The following is an 18,064-nucleotide window of genomic DNA, read 5'->3' as shown; positions in this document are numbered from 1 at the left end:
AGTTCATAAACTGGAAATCATTAACTACAAAACATGACCAAATGTTATGATCATTTAAACCACAGACTGTATATATTTTAACAAAGGGCACAACTTTGGAAAACACGAACAGGCAGAAGTAAGTTAAATACAATTTTCCATTACTTTTGACAGGAACATTACAAACTTGCCCAACTGGGCTGATTCAACATTTAAACAATCATGAAGCTAAGGCTCAATGGCTGGAATTTTATAATTAAAAATAAAACATGAAATGTTAGGACTAGATGGTGCCTCTATATCTCCAGTGAGAAAAAAATTCTGGTGCTATAGTTAACCTTAGAATTCAAAGAGTGAAGAAAAAAAATTCATATTTTGGTGCTCTGGCTTTTTCTTTTCCCATTTTTTAATTTCGTTTTTAAAAAAGGAACATCTTCAGTATCTAGGAATTCAATCCTGTGCAAGCTCTGTCACAGTTAACAATGAACGGCCAAAATGTTTGGCAGACATAAATCCCTTAAGCATGAGGTTTAAGCCACACAGCACAGTAGTAATGTGCTGGTGATGTCATGGCTGTGGCCTACGGAGGCCACCGGATAACCACAGCTGGCCATCAGGACTGTAGCGCACCTACACAGCATCTTCTCACCAGGATTGAAGCTGCCACCCATATGTTCAGTGTGAGCCAGGGTCAACAGAGTGAGGCATGTTTTGCCTTTCTGAGCTGTGACAAATCATGAACTGAAGTTGAACAAAGCATTCTTTACTGTCAGCAGTGTTTCCACTGAGTCCTCCAGCCTGTCACAACCACCACCACCACCAACACCACTCACACCACAAAGTGCATCTACACTCTTCAAAATAATGGGAATGGCAATCACATTCCAACATGGATATTCCCATGTTCTAAGACAACAACAATTGTACTCACTAGACAGAACATATACGTTCCTGGTTTGATGAAGCCTCAGGCATCCTATCACACCTCGATTGGCCCTCTAAATCACCCAAACCTAACCCCATGTAAGATTTCTGGCACTAATTGGAATAGTGCAGGAAACTTAGATAACAGTGTACCAGCAGTCTGGTAAGGGATCTTGTCATCAATGAGTGGCTTCAGCTGGAAACTTGTGGACTCTCTTCCATGCTGGACTGACACCATTATCAAGGCCAGAGGCAGGTATTAGCATAATGTCTGCAGCACTGCTGTTCTGCTCACTAATGAACCAATTGGACCCAACTGAGTGCTGTGTCATCCTTAGCCAATGGTGCCACCGAGAAGCAGTACAAAAGGTCACAGGGTCAGCATGGCACTTTCTCAGATGTTGTCCAGTTAGCTGCAACTGCTCTGTCAAGTACTACCTCATTTGGCATGATGACGGTTAGTGCAACCCTTCCCATTCCTTCTAGCAAGGAAAAATCCCTGGCACTACCAGGAACCGAACCCGGGTCTTCAGTGTGGCAGTCAAGTCACTGACCATTCAGCTACAAGGCAGACTGATGTATCTTGGGGGGTGCCTGATATTTGTCACGTGTACTTAGTATACCTGACTCCTTTCCTTGCCAAATGGCATGTATCAAAGATACAGAGAGTGTCACATGTTGTCAGAGTGATTTCTATTGGAGGTGACAAATTTTTTTATCTGATTTGGTTATTTCATGTGAGTGTGTCCCTCACCGCCAGTGGTAGCTGCGGCATGGTTGGCAGCCCTGCGTGCGTCAGTGGCAGTGGCAGTGCGCCCAGTGAACGCAGGCGGGGTGCATGGCGCAGTGCCATGACAGCGCCAGCGGCTGTCACCGCCGTGTTGTCCAGTAGCAGCTGGCGCAGTGAGGCACAAAGCGGCGACTCCTCCTCCCTCAGCAGCAGCAGCAGCGGCGGCTGCTTGCCTGCGCCTTTACCCACCGACTTGCGCTTTCTGCGCAGCCAGCCCAGGAGGCCTCGACTGCGTCCTGCAATCCAGAACAAATCCATGTGTAAATAACCACCCACTCAAAAAATAGTCAAAATGGTGTCATAAAAACACATGAAGAGAAAATGGGAATAATACTATACCAATGAAGCACTATGTGACTCAAATTTCCTGGATACCCATTACTGTTCATTTTAAATATGCCAGACCTACAGGGGGATTCAGCTGCCCTTACTTATGAGTTTTACACAACCCACAATACCTTCAAAAACCACACACAAGATTTTCACATTCTCTCCCTCACTATGTGCAAACTGTTAGTTCTACAGAAAAAATGAACAGGACCCTTTTGTAGGAAATTTAATGTGGTTAAATTTTATACTGGGATATGTTTTTGTTAGAGGCCATAGTCAAAGTCTATTCAAGAAAAACATACAAAAGGAATCTTCAAATGTGTTTTTATTGAATAACTCTATAACCGTGGCCTAGACTGAAAACGTATCCCAGTACAAAATTTAACCACATTGCATTTTCCACAAAAAGATTGTGTTTATTTTTTTTCTGTATTACTATTTGTCCATGTGTAGCAAGCAAGAGAATACAAAAATCTCATACACAGTTTCTGAAGGTGTTGTGGATTGTTTAATGCCCTTTGGTAGGGACAGCTGAGTCACCTTGTATATTGCTAAATGGCTAACATGATTCATGGCACTCAGTCTCAGTTGCAAGTTGCTGATCTAATGGCCTCCACATGCAACAAAATTTTAATTTTTCAATGTTTCGCATAATTATTGACTGAATTTAAAAATTTTAAATGCTGTCGTAAGCTACTCATTAAGAATCTAAAGTCTTATCTTAAGGGTTAAACGCAGTAAGGCAAGTTTACAGATAGAAACAGTGTACATATATCTTAAGGCAGCAGAACTCACATTGCACAAATACCCACACTATAACTGTGTAGTGTTCGAGAATGAGAGCATTTAGCAACTTCCAAAAACTCTTTACACATAATAGTAGTAGTATGATATTCCCCCTTACGGCAGGTCTTGTCATGAGTTAAGCCTCTTACACTTTTGTCTGTCCATAGCCAATCTTTTCATTTCTGAATATTTGTCTCCTTTGATATTGTCCAGCATTTGATATCTTCTTTTTCCTCTTCCCCTTTTTCCCTCCACCATTCCTTCTGTTCCTCCCTCCAATAAAAAGTCCCTCCTCAAACAATGTCTAATCCAGTTCTGTTTTCTCTTTCTGATGACTTTCAGCATTTTCCTTTCTTCTCTAACTCTTCTTAATACTTCTTCATTCCTTACTCGGTCTTCCCATCTCACTTTTTCCACTCTTCTCCATATCCACATCTCTAGTGCCTCCAATCTTCTTTCATCTTCCTTCCTCAATGTCCAGGTCTCCGCACCATACAGTGCAACATTCCAGATGTAACATTTGGCATGTCTTTTCCTCAGATCTTTGTTTAGTGGTCCACAAAGTAATTTCTGTTTCCTGTTTGAATTCTTCTTTTGCCATTGCAATTCTTTTCCTAATTTCTGTTGAGCAATACATATCATCCATTATTACACTTCTCAAGTAATTAAAGTTATTCACGTGCTCTATTTCCTCTCCCCCTATTTTCATAAGCCTTTTTTGTCCCCTTTCCTCCAATTACCATGCTTTTCATTTTCTTCTTGTTAATCTTCATTCTGTATTCTTATAATTTTGTGTTTAGATCATCTAACATTTGTTCCATCTCTCTTGCACTCTCTGCCATCACAACCATGTCGTCTGCAGATCTTATACACTCCACTCTCTGACCACCTATACAAACTCCTCTCCTTCCATCAAAACTTTCATTAATAATGTTGCTCCAGATAGATATTGAACAGTGTTGGTGATAAACAACAACCTTGTCTTACACCTCTTCCCAGTTCAATTTCTTCACTCATCACGCCTCCTGTTCTTACTCTTGCTCTCTGGTTCAAATATGAATTTCTAATTAGCCATCTATCCCTCCAGTCAACTCCATGTTTCCTTAGGATACATAGACATAATAAACACATACAAAATTTTTTCCTGCTGACACATCCCACAAAATTAAAGAAAGATAGTTTATTGCTTACCAACATTTTTTGCAGTTTACACAGTAAAAGTTCAACATCAGGCATAACAATTTAATTTAATGCTTCTTTTCTACCAGCTCTATTAACAATAGATTTTGCAGAGAGTATCAACATACACCACTGAATGGATCTGCAAAATTATATCAATATATGACACACAGTTCAGGAGATATAACACTCTAAACATTGAGATATGTGGAAAACTAGCTTTTGCTTAAAATGGAGCACAAATCAACCAGACTATTCTCATTCAGTGTTTGATCATGTGAGCACTTAGTGACTTCCAACAAACGTTAGACATAATTTAAAATCTTTACTAAGCTGTTTCTCGATTCTATCTCTAAGGTCAGATATGGAATGCTTTAACTCATTTGTAAAGTATTCAGAACTTTTAAGCTGTTTATATACATGGGAGTTCGATTCTTTAAAGAACTGGGAGCTAACTGGGTATGTAACTAACAGTGTGTCAGTTCGATACTGTACTTAGGATCAGAGTTGTGGGGGAAAAGGAGTGGGGGTGAAGGAGCAACTCATATTAGTTCCACTGTGAATGATGAAAAAGATTTCATTCAGATTTCATGACAAATGGCTCTGGGTACGTGCTATGTGAAAATACCCACTACATATTCTGGTTTTCTTCAGTTTAATACTGAATTGATATGTCTGTCTGTCTGGCATGGGAATATTTTTTCTATAACAGGGATTTGGGAGGGGGGAGAAGGGGGGATGGTGCCCTCCATTGTACCTCTCTGAATATGCCCTTGTCCCATTTGCGGCTGTTACAGATACCATGGGAAAATCAATTCACAAAAGACTGTGACTACTATTCTCACAAATCCAGTAGATGGAGCACCTGCTCTTACAGCCAGATACCAATGATCAAAGCCAAGTTACTCATTCATTTGAAGTGACTTCAGTTCCCAATCAAGGTTTTGTTTGCAATAACAATAAACAAGGCTCAAAGGCAGAGAGGGAAGGAACAGGAGGTGGACAGAGAGGGGGGAGGGAAGGAAGTGAGCAGAGAGAGAGGGGGGAGAGAGGGGGTAGGGAGAGGGAGGAGGGAGAGAGGGGGAAGGAGGGAGAGGGTGAGGGAGGGAGGGAGGGAGAGACACTGAAAAGAGAGGGGGGAGGTTAACAGAGAGGGTGGAGGATGTGATGGACAGAGAAAGGGGGAGATGGAGATTAGGGTGTGCATCTTCATCATCATCATTCATCTCCATTACGGTCGAAGGAAAGCAATGGCAAACCACTTCCACTAGGACCTTGCCTAGTATGGTGGTGATGGTGTCCCGCATCATTCCTCTATGCTCTGTCTAGGAGTATGGGACGACATCATCATCATCATCATCATCATCATCATCATCATCCAATTCTCACACATTTTTAGCAATTGTGAAGCATTGCTGGGTTCACTAGTATCGTATACTTGTATGAGCATTTGCCTATTCATGTATTTTAAGCAAATTGCAAGAGAAAATTCAAACTGTATAGGACATGTGTCAGGAATGGTAAATGGTAAACAGAAAGAAGTGCATGGCTATCGAGAATTTTGACAAAATTGTAGAATTTGAAAGGGGAAACATATTTAGGTGGCGAGTGCACAGGTGAATATGGGACACACAAGGGTCTTTTGCAAGTATCAGATAATGGGAAGGTGTCATCCACATGTTCAGTTATTTTAATAGCATTTCAGTAGCCATATTTCACGTTCATGTAGGATGATTAGTGGGTGGAGTTCAATGAATATTTAGGGGTTGACGATTAATCCAGGCACTTTACTGTGCTAGTAAGACTTATGGCTGAATGTAGTGAGATAGACATCTGGGAGTGATAGAAGGTGTGCTGTGTAATTAATATGTGGGTTCTTCTGGAATTGAGCTTAAGGTTCAACTGGTTACTCACAATGGGATATTGCTGAGTAAGGTGAAACAGTAGTTAGGATATGAGAGTGAGATGCGTTCGATGCTGGAGGGTAAGAAGCACTTGTGGTCTAGTCAAAAAATAATCTCAACACCAACCTGAAGTAATTTGAAGAATCCACGATAAACCTAAATCAGGCAGAACTGACCAGAGTTTCAAATTCACTCCTCTCAAACAAGAGTTCACTGCTCCATCTCACTCAGTGTCTGGCATTATTGTTGTAGAGGAAGTGGTATGATGTTGCAGGTTTATTGCATGTGAGAGCATACATTTTCCAAAATTATAAACCTCAGCATACCTCATTGCAGTCTCACTTTTGGTCTCTTCAGAGAACAGATTACATCTGTTTTTATCAAAAACAGAGTTCACTGTGTTGTCCTGACAGAGTATAAAAAGTTTTAAGTGGGTCGAATATCACTATGTGAAAATAGTGAAGCTAGTTTTTGAACATAGGTATTTACTTTTAGATTTCCCATTTCAGACAAAAATTACAAATAAAAGTTATTTCTGATGACAACGTCTAACTTTTTATCTGTGAATGAGCAAAGGTACCTGGCATGAGATGCTGTCCAGCACACAGTTTCCCCCACCAGGCTGTTTCAGATTGGCGCACACTTTGCTGCAGAGCAAAAATTTATTCTGGAAACAATCCCCTAGGTTCTGACTAAGCCACTTCACTGCAGTATCCTTTCTTCCTTGAGTGATAGTCCCATAAGGTATGCAGCAGAACTTCTGAGATGTTTGGAAGGTAGGAGAAGAGGTGTTAAATGAAGTAATGCTGTGGGGGCAGGTCATAAGTTTCTTTGCTCGTGTTTGGGAAAAAAAATGAAATTATTGGTTACATATCTAACAAATTTTACACTGTAACGAATAGTGACAATAGAGATAATCTTTTAAAAAATAATTTAGCTTCATGACAGCCACAACTGAACTGACGTAACTTTAACGCTAAGAAAATTTCATTTTACCCGTGAGGGAGAAATTACTTTTGATAAAGCACTGATCATCTAAGATTTCTGTATTTGAAGCACTCATCTTGATGGTAGAATTTTCAGTTTTCAGGTTAAGCTTTAGCACTTATCCTCAATCAACACAGGGTTGTTCTGTGACCCATGGCTCTGATTAATGAATGCTCCAAATTGAAAGCATCCAGAAAAATGCGACTGTATAGCAAAATATTTTTTTATGTGTGTAGACTGAAGCAGCAAGTGAAAATTTCTACCAAGGTCAGGAATCGAACCTAGGTTCTGAGCTTACTAGGCAGGTGCGATAGCCACTAAACCACCTTGGCACAGCAGTTCACACAACTGCATGGATTACCCTGGCACCCCTCCCTCCTCGATCCAATTCTCACTGCCACCCCAGTCTACTTTAAATTCCCCCTAACACATGAGCAGAATTTCTAAGGCTCTCCATGTCCTGGAATAGCACCTCAGCATCAAACGTAAACACGGGATCCAGCCTTATGCCCAGGTGTAGGTACTTATACAAATGAAATGACACAATTTTGGAAACTTTACTAGTCTCATACAAACATAGAGCGCACACTACATATTCAGCTTACAGGTCTATAGAACCTAAGTACGGCCCTGTAACTAGGTATTGTAATTTTTTATTTATGAAAATGCTACTTTTCTAGAAATTGTTGGATGATTTTGTAGCCCATATTTCCCAAATATTGAACATAAATGCAATATTCTACAATTTTCAAAGATGGCATTTGACTGCAAGGTCTTTGCTATTATGAATAATCTACAAAATGCAGTAAAAAAAAGAAAAGGACACACTTTGTTATTCTCTATGGATACAGCATGCAGTAAACATCTGTAAGTTTTGTTACTGTAAACCTTATTCGAAGTTCAGTGTGAGGCATTGTCTAATGGAACCAGGCTGTGTTAAGTTTGTGAAATGTTTTTACATTGCAGTTTTATCTTTGCATAATGGAAACTTCTTATTCCTCATGGGAAATGGCAGACATGATTTTCTGTGATGACCTGGCAAATTCAAGCAATTGTCGAGCCTGTGACCTGTATGCTGAAGAACATCCACAATGCTGGATACTATCTGCATAATTATTCAGATGTCTTTCCCATTGACTAGCAGACTACAGGGCACATCGTGGCTGAGCTCACACCATTTGTACCACTATTGTGGAGGAACAGTTTTACAACAAGTGTAAGAAGACCCTGAAACTAGTGTTCATAGAATTTCAGCACCTATTGGGGTCAGTCCTCTTCTAGTCTGGTTGATCCTACATGAACAGTTGCTCTACACATACCATGTACACCATGTCAAAGCCCTTCAGCTACAAGATCAGCCTGCCAGAAAGCAGTTCCGAGAGTGGCTATTGCAAAGGCGTGGTTAGGTCCACTTTTCACTCAGAGATTGTTTATGGATGAGGCTAATTTCATGCCAGACGGGACTCTCAATTTTCGTAAGTAATATGTGCATACTGTTGCAAATCCTTAAGCAGCTGAAAAAGTGAGACATCAGCACTGATTGTCATTTAATACTTCAGCAGAAATTATTGGTGAAAGATTAACAGGACCTTGCATACTACCAAAGAGGTTCACTGGTGCAAGGTATTGTCCATTCATAACAAACAACTTGCCTATCCCGCAAGAGGAGGTCCCATTCCAAAAACAGCAGGAGATATGGTTCATGCATGATGGAGCACCAGCCAGTTTCCTCCGAAATGCTCGAGAATGCCTCACACACAAACATTTAACGGGCAATAGATTGGTCAGGAAGGTTCAATACAGCTCATCCCTCCAATTTTAATCCCTTGAATTTTTGTTTGTGGTGATACTTGAACTCTTTGGTGTATGCAAGACCCATTAATGATGTACAAACACTGCAGGAACACGTCATCAATGCCTGCCAGCACATCCATGACCAACTTGAAGTTTTTAGAGAGTGCGTGATTCTCTAAGATGTTGGACAAAAGCATGCCTTACTATGGAAGGACACCTTATTGAGCACTTTCTTTAGTGATGATTCACAAGTTCAGGGTGTATGTAATAGCAAGCAGATTATATTATAAGCTCAACAGAATGTTGTGTTCTGCTTTGAATACTCATTTATTTACAGCATTCTGCAGGTAGTTTCTAACCCAAAGAGCTTTCAGTAGAACAGATGTGTTTGATAGTAGAACTAATGAACATGTGTTAATAGCTTTTAAGACATATCTTTTAAAGCTCTTGTTTACTAGTCTTTTTTCCTTGTTTTGTTCCATCCTACGAAGGGCTGTGAAATATGAACTAGAATTTAAATCTGGCAGCTGTGTTAGTGGATGGAAACTGGAGAGACTTTTACAAGATGTTAGTGAGGATGTCTGGAATAGCACTGTGATGCAGCAGTTAGCGTGAAGCAACTACTAGAGTCCGGCCACCACGTGTGAGTAAGATGTATAGTCTGTTGCTCAGTGTATAATCATCAAGTTTTGCACAAAAGTTGGCACCAAACTTGAGGTAATGAGTAGGCTCCATGATGGTTTGAGGTAAGAATCCTTTTAAAGCCCCAAGTTTATGAATGGCATAAAACATTTGTGGCAGGACGGGTAGCTGTGGAAAACATACACCACCAAAGATGATCATGGACTAGCATCACACCAAATAATGTTAGTACCATACAGGACCTTATTGCCAAAGATCAGCATGTCAACCTTTCAGCTGTAGGAATAAGCTGTGGAAGTGCACAAGCCACAGTCATTGATAATGATTCTTCTGCATAACAATGCAAGGCGGCACTCTGCTGCTTTAACGAGGGAGAAACTGGAGGATGTTCATTGGACAACCCTGGAACATCCTTCTTATAGCCCAGATTTATCGCTCTGAGAATACTGAAAGAAGAATTTAAAGGACATCAATTTGTTGAAAATGCAGCAGGAGATGAGTTTGTGTGCAAGTGGCTGTGTGCGCGTCCCTCTTATTTCTTCGAAATGGCATCAAAAAGTTGGCAATTCAACAGAAAAAAAAATTGTGCAGCAAACTCAAGATCCTATGTAGAAATCTGAAGTGGATGTAATTTTTGTTTTGGTTGGTATAATGAACTTTACACAAAACAATTCCAGTTCATACAGGATTTCCACTCATACCATCTCTCAAGATATGGAATACTTTATTTTTAACACACTATGTTTGGCTTGGGTTACAAGCCTTCCACGTGGTTCATTCCAGTTTGACACAGTTTACTCTTCTGTGACAGTCTCTTCATCTCCGAGTAGCACATTCTGCCAATGTCTACACCTATAGGGTGACAATTATTGAACTATATATAAAATAAAATCGTCCTAACTTCTGAACGATTTGCGTTAGAACGTTAAAACTGCACAGTTGACTGTGGGGCATGATGGGGATTAGCATGCGCATCATGGTTTGGTTTGGTGATGAAGCCCATTTGGGGGACACTGAATCCGCATTTCATGATCGAGCAGTCTCTTCAACCTCAACGGGTGACTGTGTCGTGTGCAATGTCCAGTCACAGAATAATCGGTGCGATATTCCTCGGTGTCACAGTGACTACCAAATGGTACGTGAAGCTTTTGCCAGATGATTTCATCCACATTATCCAAAGTGACCCTGATTTCAACAAGACATGGTTCACACAAGGTGGAGCTCGACCCCGTCGAAGCAGGAGAGTGTTTGATGTCCTATAGGAGCACTTTGGGGATAATATTCTGGCTCTGGGGTACCCAGAGGCCGCTGGCACAGGCTTCGATTGGCCACCATATTTTCCAGGTCTGAAAACATGTGACCCCGATTTGTACAGCTGTATTACAGATGAAGTGAGCAACAATAACCCCAAAACAATTGATGAGCTGAAAACAGCCATTCAGGACGTCTTAGACAGCACCAATGTTGCGACACTTCAGTGGGTCACGCAGAATTTCGCTATTAGTGTGTGCCATGTCATCGCCAATGATGGCAGGCATATCGGACATGTCAGATTAGATTAGATTAGTACTTGTTCCATAGATCATGAATACGACACTTTGTAATGATACGGAAGTGTCAGGTTAATAAAAGGTGTCTATACAAGATATTACATTAGACAAAATATTACATGACACTCAATATTTTAATTTTTTTTTGTATTTTGTATTTTTTTTTTATTTTTAGTGGGGGTTGGGAAATTACCCACTCACTATATCGAAAATTCATCTAATGAGTAGAAAGAGTTACCATTAAGAAATTCTTTTAATTTCCTTTTAAATGCTATATGGCTATCTGTCAGACTTTTGACGCTATTAGGTAAGTGACGAAAGACTTTTGTGGCAGCATAATTTACCCCCTTCTGAGCCAAAGTTAGATTTAACCTTGAGTAGTGAAAATCATCCTTTCTCCTAGTGTAGCCATGTACACTGCTATTACTTTTGAATTCATTTGGATTGTTAATAACAAATTTCATAAGTGAATATATATATTGTGAGCCTAAAGTGAAGATTTCTAGCTCTTTAAATAAGTGTCTGCAGGATGATCTTGAATGAGCTCCAGCAATTATTCTGATTAAACGCTTTTGTGCAATGAATACTCTTTTACTCAATGATGAGTTACCCCAGAATATGATACCATACGAAAGCAGAGAATGAAAATAGGCGTGGTAAGCTAATTTACGCAGATGTATATCGCCAAAATTTGCAATGACACTAATAGCATAAGTAGCTGAACTCAAACGTTTCAGCAGGTCCTCAGTGCGTTTTTCCAGTTCAACCCCTCATTAATGCACACACCTAGAAATTTTGAATATTCTATCTTAGCCACCGATTTCTGATCGAAGTCTATATTTATTAATGGTGTCATTCCATTTACTGTGTGGAACTGTATATACTGTGTTTTGTGAAAGTTTAATGAGAGCCCATTTGCAGAGAAACGCTTAATGATTTTCTGAAAAACATCGTTTACAATTTCACCAGTTAATTCTTGTCTGTCGGGTGTGATAGCTATACTTGTATCATCAGCAAAAAGTACTAGCTTTGCATCTTCGTGAATATAGAATGGCAAGTCATGAATATATATTAAGAACAGCAGAGGACCCAAGACCGAACCTTGTGGCACCCCTTTCTTGATTGTTCCCCAGTTTGAGAAATCACCAGTTTTTTGAATATTATGTGAAGTGTTTATTTCAACTTTCTGCACTCTTCCAGTTAGGTATGATCTAAACCATTTGAGCACTGTCCCATTCATACCACAGTACTTGAGCTTATCTAGAAGTATTCCACGATTTACACAATCAAAAGCCATCGATAGATCACAAAACATCCCAACGGGTGACTTCCGGTTACTCAGAGCATTTAATGTTTCATTAGTGAAAGTATATATAGCATTTTACGTTGTCATAACCTAAATACGAATATCTCTAGTAACGTTTAGATGTTGAATAAAGTGTGTGCACGCTGTAGTTTGTAACTAATTTACGTTTTTTTTTTTATTGCCGCCCTGTACTCGTGTACTGTGCATAACTATGAAGTGTGCAGGAGAGGCTACTTCCCATTCTACCACACACTAGGGATTCTTCGTGTTCTATTCGTTTGCAGAGTGCAAGAAGAAGACTGCTCGAATGCCTCTGCACGCGTAATAATAATTATAATCTCATTTTGCCGTTTGTTCGGTAGAGTGGTAACTCGCCGCTGGTCAGAGTGCCGCGTGCCGTGCGCGCGCAGTACCTTTGGCCTTGGGCGGGAAGTCGTCGCAGATGAGCTTGTCGGTGATGTGGGCGCGCTGCACGAGCAGCGAGCGCACGCCCGCGTCGGTGACGAGGCGCGAGCCGCGCACGTCGAGCAGCGCGAGCAGCGGGCACGAGCCGCCCACCGCCTCCAGCACGCCGTCGCACGCCACCTTGGCGAGCCGCAGCTCGCGCAGCCGCGACATCTGGCCCAGCGCCGCGGTCAGCCGCGCCAGGTCGAGCCGCAGCAGCGACGGCCGCGTCAGCTGGCCGCAGGCAACAAGCACACTAGTGAGTCTGCGCGCAGCCAGCACAACTCACCGCACACTGCAGTACGAACTACCAACGCCGTACAGTGCACATAAAATACACTGAAACGCCAAAGAAACTGGTATAGGAATCCATATTCAAATACAGAGACAAGTAAATGTTGTGTACATAGCTCCGCGTAGTCAGCGTGTACACAACTTTCCCACTAGAGTGCGCCCCACTGAGCACAACAGCGCAGGCGCAGCGCTCGTCCGTCTCCGCACTACGAGATGGTGCTGCCATAGAGACGGACCAAATTCTGCTTCCGCCAATCCGTGTATTAATATGTAACGCAGCCAATGAGATTGCTGCTAACGTAGAACCTTTTCACCTCGCGGATCACACTCGCGCAGTGATACATGAACGCGCGAGGTATTATAATGAGTGTACAGACCTCCGATTAGCCAGTCTACATCAGTCTGTACCAGTCTGCGTTAGTCTGTACCAGTCTGTACGACTTCTACATTTGTCTGTACCAGTCTATAGTCAAGTGTCAGTCTGCACCTAATAAGATTACCATATTCCTGTACATTGCCATGAAGATAATTGTATAGACACTTTTGTCAAGTATCAGAGAGATATGTGAGAATAAGATTAACGTACCAATACCAAAGGAACTTCAGACTGTCAATTGTACACTCCTGGAAATGGAAAAAAGAACACATTGACACCGGTGTGTCAGACCCACCATACTTGCTCCGGACATTGCGAGAGGGCTGTACAAGCAATGATCACACGCACGGCACAGCGGACACACCAGGAACCGCGGTGTTGGCCGTCGAATGGCGCTAGCTGCGCAGCATTTGTGCACCGCCGCCGTCAGTGTCAGCCAGTTTGCCATGGCATACGGAGCTCCATCGCAGTCTTTAACACTGGTAGCATGCCGCGACAGCGTGGACGTGAACCGTATGTGCAGTTGACGGACTTTGAGCGAGGGCGTATAGTGGGCATGCGGGAGGCCGGGTGGACGTACCGCCGAATTGCTCAACACGTGGGGCGTGAGGTCTCCACAGTACATCGATGTTGTCGCCAGTGGTCGGGGGAAGGTGCACGTGCCCGTCGACCTGGGACCGGACCGCAGCGACGCACGGATGCACGCCAAGACCGTAGGATCCTACGCAGTGCCGTAGGGGACCGCACCGCCACTTCCCAGCAAATTAGGGACACTGTTGCTCCTGGGGTATCGGCGAGGACCATTCGCAACCGTCTCCATGAAGCTGGGCTACGGTCCCGCACACCGTTAGGCCGTCTTCCGCTCACGCCCCAACATCGTGCAGCCCGCCTCCAGTGGTGTCGCGACAGGCGTGAATGGAGGGACGAATGGAGACGTGTCGTCTTCAGCGATGAGAGTCGCTTCTGCCTTGGTGCCAATGATGGTCGTATGCGTGTTTGGCGCCGTGCAGGTGAGCGCCACAATCAGGACTGCATACGACCGAGGCACACAGGGCCAACACCCGGCATCGTGGTGTGGGGAGCGATCTCCTACACTGGCCGTACACCACTGGTGATCGTCGAGGGGACACTGAATAGTGCACGGTACATCCAAACCGTCATCGAACCCATCGTTCTACCATTCCTAGACCGGCAAGGGAACTTGCTGTTCCAACAGGACAATGCACGTCCGCATGTATCCCGTGCCACCCAACGTGCTCTAGAAGGTGTAAGTCAACTACCCTGGCCAGCAAGATCTTCGGTTTTGTCTCCCATTGAGCATGTTTGGGACTGGATGAAGCGTCGTCTCACGCGGTCTGCACGTCCAGCACGAACGCTCGTCCAACTGAGGCGCCAGGTGGAAATGGCATGGCAAGCCGTTCCACAGGACTACATCCAGCATCTCTACGATCGTCTCCATGGGAGAATAGCAGCCTGCATTGCTGCGAAAGGTGGATATACACTGTACTAGTGCCGACATTGTGCATGCTCTGTTGCCTTTGTCTATGTGCCTGTGGTTCTGTCAGTGTGATCATGTGATGTATCTGACCCCAGGAATGTGTCAATAAAGTTTCCCCTTCCTGGGACAATGAATTCACGGTGTTCTTATTTCAATTTCCAGGAGTGTAAATAGCACCCAAAACCAAGTTAAGTAATTTTTACGCTTGTTATTATTTTAATAAATGTGTGTGAAAATTGATCAAGTTCTGTTTAAAGTTGGTCACCGTCAATCTGTTACTCTAAGTGTGCAACTGGCATTTCTATCGTCTGACCTAATGGCAGAAGATAAACACGCCACAATGAGACCACGAGACATATTGCTGACACTCACCTACTTCGTTAGAGTGACAAGTCAATTAATCTGATGGTGTGTATACTGAAGGTCTTACAGTACGCACACCACAGTAAAGAGGCAGAATGTGGCGCTGCGGTTGGCAACGCCTGTACAGGGTGGTCCAGTGATATTGACTGGGCCAAATATCTCACGAAATAAGCATCAAACGAAAAAAAACTACAAAGAACGAAACTCGTCAAGCTTGAAGTGGGTAACCAGATGGCGCTATGGTTGGCCCGCTAGATGGCGCTGCCATAGGTCAACCGGATGTTAACTGCATTTTTAAAAAATAGGAACCCCCATTTTTTATTACATATTCGTGTAGTACGTAAAGAAATATGAATGTTTTAGTTGGACCACTTTTTTCGCTTTGTGATAGATGGCACTGTAATAGTCACAAATGTATAAGTACGTGGTATCACATAACATTCCTCCAGTGCGGACGGTATTTACTTCGTGATACATTACCCCTGTTAAAATGGACCGTTTACCAAGTGTGGAAAAGGTCGATATCGTGTTGATGTATGGCTATTGTCATCAAATTGCCCAACGGGCGTGTGCTGTGTATGCTGCTCAGTATCCTGGACGACATCATCCAAGTGTCCGGACTGTTCGCTGGATAGTTACGTTATTTAAGGAAACAGGAAGTGTTCAGCCACATGTGAAATGTCATCCACGACCTGCAACAAATGATGATGCCCAAGTAGGTGTTTCAGCTGCTGTCACAGTTAATCCACACATCAGTAGCAGACAGATTCGGCGAGAATCATGATCTCAAAAACGTGTGTTGAGAATGCTACATCGACATCAGTTGCACCTGTACCATATTTCTATGCACCAGGAATTGCATGGCGACGACTTTGAATGTCGTGTACAGTTCTGCCACGGGGCACAAGAGAAATTATGGGACGATGACAGATTTTTTGCATGCGTTCTATTTAGCGACAAAGCGTCATTCACCAACAGTGGTAACATAAACCGGCGTAATATGCATTATTGGGGAACGGAAAATCCATGATGGCTGCAACAAGTGGAACATCAGCGACCTTGACAGGTTAATGTATGGTGCGGCGTTACGGAAGGAAGATAATTGGCTCCCATTTTATCGGTGGCAATCCAAATGGTCCAATGTATGCTGATTTCCTACGTAATGTTCTACCGATGTTACTACAAGATGTTTCACTGCATGACAGAATGGCGATGTACTTCGAACATGATGGATGTCTGGCACATAGCTCGCGTGCAGTTGAAGTGGTATTGATTAGCATATTTCATGACAGGTGGATTGGTCTTCGAAGCACCATACCATGGACCGCACTTTCACCGGATCTGACGTCCCCGGATTTCTTTCTGTAGGGAAAGTTGAAGGATATTTGCTAACGTGATCTACCGACAATGCCTGACAGCATGCGTCAGCGCATTGTCAGTGCATGTGCGAACATTAAGGAAGGTGAACTACTCGCTGTTGAAAGGAATGTCGTTACACGTATTGTCAAATGCATTGAGGTTGACAGAAATCATTTTTAGAATTTATTGCATTAATGTGGTATTTACAGCTAATCATGCTGTAACAGCATGCATTCTCAGAAATGATAAGTTCATAAAGGTACATGTATCACATTAGAACAACCAAAATAAAATGTTCAAACGTACCTACATTCTGTATTTTAATTTAAAGATCCTACCTGTTACCAGACATTCGTCTAAAATTGTGAGCCATATGTTTGTGACTATTACAGCACCATCTACCACAAAGCAAAAAAAGTGGTTCAACTAAAACATTCATATTTCTTTATGTACTACACAAATATGTAATAAAAATGGTGGTTCCTATTTAAAAAAAAACGCAGTTGGTATCCGTTTGACCTATGGCAGCGCCATCTAGCGGGCCAACCATAGCGCCATCTGGTTTCCCCCTTCAAGCTAGACAAGTTTCGTTCTTTGTAGTTTTTTCGTTTGACGCTTATTTCGTGAGAGATTTGGCCCAGTCACGATCAGTGAACCACCATGTATAAGACAACAAATGTCTGGCACAGTTGTTAGATCGGTTACTGCTGCTACAATGGCACGTTATGAAGATTTAAGTGATTTCAATGTGGTGTTGTAGTCTGTGCACGAGCAATGGCACACAGTATCTCTGAAATAGCAATGAAGTGGGAATATTCCCATATGACCATGTCACGAGTGTACCTTGAATACCTGGAATCTGGCAAATATTAAATCTCTGACATCACTGCAGTCGGAAAAAGATCCTGCAAGAACGTGACCAATGATGACTGAAGAGAATCATTCAACATGAGAATAGTGCAACCCTGCCGCAAATTGCTGCAGGTTTCAATGCTGTGCCATCAACAAGTGTCAGGGTGCATACCATTCAACAAAACATCATCGATATGGGCTTTCAGAGCTGAAGGCCCACTCATATACCCTTGATGACTTCATGACACAAAGCTTTACACCTCGCCTAGGCCTGTCAACACCAACATTGGACTGTTGATGAATGGAAACATGCTGCCTGGTCAGAGGAGTCTCGTTTCAAGTTGTATCGAGTGGATGGGCATGTACGGATATGGAGACAATCTCATGAATCCATGGACCCTGCATTTCAGCAGTGGACTGTTCAAGCTGGTGGAGGCTCTGTAATGGTGTGGGGCATCTGTGGGCAGTTGGAGTGATATGGGGCTGCTGATACATCTAGATACAACTGTGACAGGTCACACGTATGTAAGAATCGTGTCTGATCACCTGCATCCATTTGAGTCCATTGTGCATTCCGATGGACTTGGGCTATAGCAGCAGGACAACGCGACATCTCAGAACTGCTATAGAGTGGCCCTAGGAATTCTCTTCTCAGTTTGAACACTTCTGCTGGCCACCAAATTTCCCAGACCCTGAGCATATCTGGG

At 42.7% G+C, this 18,064-nt stretch overlaps 1 protein-coding gene across 1 annotated transcript in view; it reads right to left on the bottom strand.

Annotated features, from left to right (window-relative positions):
* The window catches only part of LOC126481013 (uncharacterized), a 180,860-nt gene that overhangs the window by 14,619 nt on the left and 148,177 nt on the right, over positions 1–18,064 (bottom strand). The window contains exons 3-4 of the mRNA XM_050104469.1: positions 12,585–12,849; positions 1,658–1,929 (exon numbers count right to left, since the gene is read on the bottom strand). Coding sequence (XP_049960426.1) covers positions 1,658–1,929; positions 12,585–12,849 — 537 coding nt within the window. The remainder of the gene's footprint in view (positions 1–1,657; positions 1,930–12,584; positions 12,850–18,064) is intronic.

This window comes from Schistocerca serialis, chromosome 5, assembly GCF_023864345.2.
Source record: "Schistocerca serialis cubense isolate TAMUIC-IGC-003099 chromosome 5, iqSchSeri2.2, whole genome shotgun sequence".
Classification (NCBI taxonomy): Eukaryota; Metazoa; Arthropoda; class Insecta; order Orthoptera; family Acrididae; genus Schistocerca; species Schistocerca serialis.
This window is presented reverse-complemented; position numbering and strand designations above follow the sequence as displayed.